At 53.4% G+C, this 6,776-nt stretch overlaps 1 protein-coding gene across 1 annotated transcript in view; it reads right to left on the bottom strand.

Moving 5' to 3' along the window:
• LOC105549704 (suppressor of SWI4 1 homolog) overlaps window positions 1–2,853 on the bottom strand; it is a 5,147-nt gene extending 2,294 nt beyond the window's left edge. The window contains exons 1-5 of the mRNA XM_011994349.1: window positions 2,664–2,853; window positions 2,405–2,575; window positions 1,467–1,568; window positions 1,218–1,268; window positions 941–1,111 (exon numbers count right to left, since the gene is read on the bottom strand). Of these exons, the coding sequence (XP_011849739.1) occupies window positions 941–1,111; window positions 1,218–1,268; window positions 1,467–1,568; window positions 2,405–2,575; window positions 2,664–2,681 (513 nt within the window). The 5' untranslated portion in view covers window positions 2,682–2,853. The remainder of the gene's footprint in view (window positions 1–940; window positions 1,112–1,217; window positions 1,269–1,466; window positions 1,569–2,404; window positions 2,576–2,663) is intronic.
• Window positions 2,854–6,776: the final 3,923 nt, after the last annotated feature.

Genomic DNA, 6,776 nt, shown 5'->3' with positions numbered 1-6,776 from the left:
GGCTGAGGCAGGAGAATGGCGTAAACCCGGGAGGCGGAGCTTGCAGTGAGCTGAGATCCGGCCACTGCACTCCAGCCTGGGCTACAGAGCCAGACTCCGTCTCAAAAAAAAAAAAAAAAGGAAAGAAGAAATCCTGGTCCCTGAGCCCGTATTAGACTCTCTGATGACTGATATCTTCCATAATTTCTAAGTCCCACCTGAGAGTCACTAGTGACAAGGATTAGGAGCTAGAACTCAGGAGCCAGACGAGTTTAAAAATCCAGTCCTGCGCCCTGGAATCTAAAATCAGCATCTTGGCCAGCCTCAGTTTTGCTTTTTTTTTTTTGAGACAGGGTCTCGCTTTGTCACCCAGGATGGAGTAGAGTGGCATGAACACAACTCACTGCAACCTTGACCTCCTGGGCTAAGGTGATCCTCACCTCAGCCTCCCCAGCAGCTGGTACTAAAGGCATGAATCACCACACTGGGCTTTTTAAAAATCTACTTTTTGTAGACATGCGGTCTCACTATGTTGCACAAGCTTATCTCAAAGTTTTGGGCTCAAGCAATCCTCCCACCTCGCCCTCTCAAGGTACTGGGATTACAGGCCTGAGCCATAGCACTGGGCCTGCAGCTTCCCTCTGTAAAACAGGGCCATGAGAAGAGATGCTATGATCCTGCTCAGTCCAGCACTCAACACACACGGGGAATAGAGCTCCATCAGTATTTCTCTCCACCTGCTGGAAAAGGCGCAGCTCGTGGGGTGGGGAGCGCTGGGGGCATCTCTGGACACTTTTGTCCAGCATCATCAGACACAGGAGTGGGATTTGCCCTCAGGACTCAGCAGACCCAGGAGCTCTCAGCCTCAGAACTGGGAGGACTGAGCAATCCATCTGAGGGCCTGTGGGACCTCTACCCGCTGCACCCACCCATACCTGCCACCTCGCCAGGCCAGACTCACCTTGTGCACGTTGATGGAGGGGAACAGGTTCTGGAACATGGTGGCCATAAGCTTCACATGCATGCCGTGGGGGCCAAAGCTGTTGAGTACCAGGAGGGGTGGGTGGGCAAACTGCTGCTCGTGCATGCGGTGCCGGCGCAATGAGGAGACCACATCACGCACCAGCGAGTACTGTAGGGCAGAAGTGAGGGGGTGACCACCAACCACACATGGCTGGGAACACCCCCAAGTCCAGCTCTGACCCCACATGGCTTTGTACCACCTCCACCCCTCTCACCTTCTTGACCTGGAAGGTCAAGGTGGGGCCTCCTGGGAGGCGCATCAACTTCTGCAGGAGAAAAAAAGATCAGTGACGCTGGAGGGGTCTAGCAGAGGAGTCTGCGAGGAGGCACCTTTGCCCCATCTCTTCTTCAGAGCGTTTACTTTGAAGCCAGAAATCACAGCAGCTCAGAGGCACATGTGTTCATCATAAGAGAAGGGGGAAGTGGGGGTCTGGGGGAGATGAAGGGTGAGGGCATCTACTCACAAAGTAGACACTGGTCTCTGTTTTGCTCAGGATCAGAAAGTGTGTGACCCCGAGGGGCCCAGCCACTGCCACACAGTCTTTCAGCGAGTTCTTCTTACGAACCTGGAAATGACAAAAAGAAAAAGAGAAAACATAGCTTATCCCTTATTGCGATGACTATAAGCTGACGGTGCAAATCCTGTTATGGTCTGTCTAGCATCAAACCCTTTCAATAAGCCCAGAGGAGCAAAAGAATCTTGGCCTTTAGAGTCAATCAGACGCAGATTTGAGTTCTAACTCTTACCTCTTGCTCACAGCGCATTTTCCCATTGACAAATGAGTGAACTGAGGCCCAGCAAGGTTAACTAACTTGCTTCAGGTACTGGGGAGAAGACAGTTTCCAACCCTGCTTTGCTGCCTCCAGATTCTAGCCTCTTTTTTTTTTTTTCGACACGGTCTCCTCCTGTCGCCCAGGCTGGAGTGAGGTGGGACGATCCTGATTCACTGCAGCCTTAATTTCCTGGGCTCAAGGAATCCTCCCACCTCAGCCTCTGGAGTAGCTGGAACTACAGGCATGCACCACCATATCCGACTAATTTTTCTATTTTTTGCAAAGACGGGGTTTCGCCATGCTGCGCAGGCTGATCTCGAATTCCTGGGCTCAAGTGATCCTCCTGCCTCAGCCTCCCAAAATACTGGGAATACAGGCATGAGCCACCACGCCCGGCTCCAGATTCCAGTCTTAACCGTCAGGCTTAGGCGACCAACTATCTCCCAAGCTGCGCGCCCTCGCTCCAGCTCAGCAAAGCCCTGAAAGGTAGAGATGATGCTCCCCATGAGGGTCACTTTTTCCAGCCGGGGAGACTGAGGCCTCCCACAGTTTTGTAGCGGGAGCCATTATGCAGCCGCGAGGACGGGGCCCAGGGTGGGTGGAGGCGGGCTGGGGATGGGGTACAGACCTGCAGACGGCTGGCAGTGAGCGGCTCCATGACCCGCCGCACGTCCAGGCTGAGCTGCCGGATGTTGCGACCCGTACAGCCCCGCGTGAACACGAACGAGTGCGGGTTCGCGGCATAGGCCTCGAGGTTGCGGAGCTGCGCCTGAGCGCGGGCGCGCTTCTGGTGCCGGGACTGCGGTGGCAAGAGACAAACGGTGAGCGCCGCGACCTCGGTCGGGACCCCGCCTGCGTCCCCTGCCTCCCAAACCTCCGGGCCTTACCCTCCCTGACTGTCCCATGCTGCTGTGTCCTCCACGAGGCCTCCTGTGTCCGCCGCTTCCGGCGCTGCGCAGCTCACTTCCGGCGCCTGAGAGCCGGCACGGCCTGGGTCGTCATCGTGCGGGCCTGCGCACTAGGTGGCCTCCGGGAGCGGGGAGGGGCAATCAGGTGGAGCGGTTGCTATGGAGACACGGGCGCCAGTTTCTAGGGAGAAAGGGGCGGGGCTACGCGGCTCCGGGCTGCAGAGCAACTAATCCGCCGGTTCGAATCCCGCTTCGGTCCATTTCCTCCAGCTGGGCTAAAACCACTTTCTGCATTCCGAGGCTCCTCCCAAAGTAAGGATGATAATGTCCCCGGGCTCACGAATTAGGAGCGATCATATACGCACAATGTTGGGCGCTCTGGCGCCACGTACTTGGGGAGAAGCCACTGGAGGGAATGACTGTGGCAATCATTCATTTTTGTCCCACAGCTCCTCTGGGCCAGCTGTCCTCCCTGGGTACCCCTGACTGCAGACGGGCTGAGGGATGGAAACTCCACATCACCTTCTGGAAACTCAGGGCAAGGCGGGCGCTTCGTGAATAACTCGCCCCCTCCTTCTTTCCGCTCAAAGCCTCAGTCTTGGCCTCAGGCCTCTGGCGTCTTCCCCAAAACCTTGCGGTGGGGGGAAGGGACACCCCCTCGCTGGGCTGAGCATTGCTCTCCCCTCCCCCATCGGCCTCCTCTCCCTCCTTGCTCTCTCTGGCACCTCAATTCTTCCTCCTCTCCCCTAGATGTGTCTCCCCTCCCATTCGTCTTCCCCCATCTCTCTCTCCCTCTTGCAACGTTGTCTCTGTCATTAGTTGTCTCTTTCATCATTTATAACTAAAGATGGAAACTAAAGAAGTTTCCTTTCTCTGTGTCTGGTCCCATCCCTGTTTCTTCTCATCTGCCTCCCTGTGTCTCTCCCCATCTCCCCGTCTCTCCCTATCTCTGCCATCTCCCTATGTCTCTCCCATCTCCATCTGTCTGACTCTCTGTCTTCTTCAGCCCCTCTCTGTGACTTATGAAGTTCCCTCCCTCTCTACTGCCAATGGGGAAGCCAGAAGGGGCTGAGGGTGGGGGGCCGAGGGGCCCAGTGTGGGGGCCCCAGCCCAGGCCCAGAGCCCAGCCTGGCAGCCTCTCTAAGATCTGGGACGACCATTTCCTCTTTCAACCCTGGAGTCCACTCGAGTTACTTGGGAGCTCAGGACGGTGCAGACCCGGGGAAGGAGGCGGCTCTCCCAGCGTGTGGCTGGTCGTCGGTGGGGCCTTCGGACAGGTCTCAGACCCTGGGCCGGGGCTCTGCAGGGCTCTACGTGAGTTTCTTTGTACCCCTGGGAAATGACTGCATGGTTACTTCCCCCAGTTCCGTCTTGTGTGATTTGACTTGTGTGAAAATGTGAACGAGCGTGTGGGAGACAGATGGTGACCTCTGTGATGTGGTGGATAGGTTTCCAGGTGTCACCTGTGCGGACCTGTTTTGTATCTGTGCACTACTGCGTGATCACAAGAACCAGGGTGTGGAAGGCCTGACACACAGATAAAGACCCACTCAGCCCACCCCCATTTCCCTTTAAGTTGTGATGTGTGTGTGTGACCATATTTGGAACATACAGTTGTTGCCTGAAACTGTGTTATGTTTTCAGCTGTGTCTTTTTTTTAAATCAATGAGATATCCTTTATTTATGAAAGCATAGTTCCAATGCAAAAGTCAAGCTTTATGGTTTCTTTCCAATGACAAGCTGGTGTGTTTGGCTTCTTATGCTGAAAATATATGCCTGAATTCTATAACAAGGTATTAACAAAATCATGAATAGTTAATTAAATAAGTGCCAGCACTACATGGAACTTACTGCATAAAACTACACACACACACACACACACACACACACACACACACACAAAACCCAAAGAAAGATAACTATCACTGTACATATGAGTACTGTCCAGGATATCAGATCAATTATCAAATCCAAGGTCTCTGGTGTTTTGCCTTACACTGTTGAATATATGAATGCTTCTCTATTATACTGACTTGTATTATTTTCAACAAATAATTAAGTGGACTCAAATTTTCATTTTTTTTTTTTTTTTTTTTTTTTGAGACAGAGTCTCACTCTGTCACCCAGGCTGGAGTACAGTGACTCACTGCAACCTCCGCCCCCCGGGTTCAAGCGATTCTCCTGCCTCAACCTCCTGAGTGGCTGGGATTACAGGCGCCCGCCACCACGCCTGGTGAATTTTTGTATTTTTAGTAGAGATGAGGTTTCACCATCTTGGCCAGGCTGGTCTTGAATTGCTGACCTCGTGATCTGCCTACCTTGGCCTCCCAAAGTGCTGGGATTACAGGCGTGAGCCACTGTGCCCGGCCTTACATTTTTATTTATAATTACAAAATCCAGATTAATCCAGAAAACATAAATCACATGTAACTGAGCTAAGGTTTTCACTTTAAGAATATATTACTTCTACCACAATTTAAAAATTTCCAGCTGTCTTTTATATTTATTTTTTATTTTAATTTATTAATTCTTCAATTTATTATCATCATTTATTATTATTTTGAGATGGAGTTTCAGTCTTGTCGCCCAGGCTGGAGTGTGTGCAGTTGCTCTATCTTGGCTCACTGCAACCTCCGCCTCCCAGCTTCAAGCTCTGTTACCCAGGCTGGAGTGCAGTGGCGCGATCTTGGCTCACTGCAACCTCCGCCTCCCAGCTTCAAGCGACTCTCCTGCCTTCAAGCGATTCTCCTGCCTCAGCCTCCGGAGTAGTTGGGATTACTGGCGCACACCACCATGCCCAGCTAATTTTTGTATTTTTAGTAGAGGCGAGGTTTTACCATGTTGGCCAGGATGGTTTCAAACTCCTAACCTCAGGTAATCCACCCACCTCGGCCTCCCAAAGTGCTGGCATTTCGGGCATGAGCCACTGCACCCAGACTTTTGCTGGGTGTTAATGTGTGCGTGCATGCGAGTGTGTGTGTCTTTGTGTCCGCTCTGTTATGTGCCCATATGTGTGTGACTGCTGTGGTGTACATGTGTGAGTTTCTGAGTCAGGCTACCTCGAATGGCTCCCGTCCTGGTCTCTTTTTGGCTGTGTGACTGCAGGCAAGTCGCTTACCCTCTCTGAGCCTCAGTTTTCCCTGCCGTAAAATGAGGGTACATACAGAATCCAGCTCAGGTTGTGAGGATCAAATACATAAAAGGTGTGGAGAGTTTAGAACCAAGCCCTACACACAGTGAGTCCCCAGTGATGTTCCTTGTTCTGTGTGTGGTGTGTGCATGTCTGGGGCTGGGATCCTGCCTGGCTGCCCCGGGGCCTGCAGCTCCCACACTCTCGGCTCTGCAGTGGAGGATGAGGGGGAAGGGGAGGGATGTCCAGGACACTGACCTGTGTTATCAGGCTCTGGTGGCCTGGGCAGGGGGGTCTGGCAATTCTGTCTCATTTCTCATTCGGGAAAAGCTAAATATTTATAGTTTGGGCTCCCAGGCCCAGCATCCCAGCTCCACTCCCAGGCTCTGGGGGCTGGGGAGTGGTTACTAAGCCTCCTCTCTCCTGTCCCACCACCCTCTCTCCTTCTCTAGCTCAGAGGCCCCACTGGACCCTCGGCTCTTCCTTGGACTTCTTGTGTGTTCTGTGAGCTTCGCTGGATTCAGGGTCTTGGGCGCAAGAGGTGAGAGGGTGGGAAGGTAGGTAGAGGCTGATTCTCACTGTGGGGAAACTCCGACCACAGCTTGGCTTAGGGGCCCCCAGGCCACCCCGCCACCCCAGGCTGACAGTGTGAAAGGCAGTGGGTATTATACACACGTCCCAGTTCCAGGGGGGTTGGTCAGTCTCTGTTGTGGGGGGTGGGGGCGTGTCAGTGATCAGGGGACAAAGAGAGGACCCCCCCGCCCCGGACTCTTGTGAGCCCCTGCTTGGTGTCTGAGTCCAGAAGTAAATGTGGCCATCTCCAGCCCAGACCCTTCCATGGTTCCCAGCCGACTCAGAGTAAAACCCAAGTCCTCCTCCGGGCCCACAGGACCCTTTGCCCTGTCATGTCTTCCCTCCTCCTGCTTTCCCCTTGCTTACTCTCTCTGTTCCGGCCTCGTAGA

The sequence above is a fragment of the Mandrillus leucophaeus genome, unplaced genomic scaffold (genome assembly GCF_000951045.1).
Source record: "Mandrillus leucophaeus isolate KB7577 unplaced genomic scaffold, Mleu.le_1.0 Scaffold112, whole genome shotgun sequence".
NCBI classification, from domain to species: Eukaryota; Metazoa; Chordata; class Mammalia; order Primates; family Cercopithecidae; genus Mandrillus; species Mandrillus leucophaeus.
The sequence above is the reverse complement of the archived record's forward strand: the minus strand, read 5'-3'. Positions and strand labels throughout refer to the sequence as shown.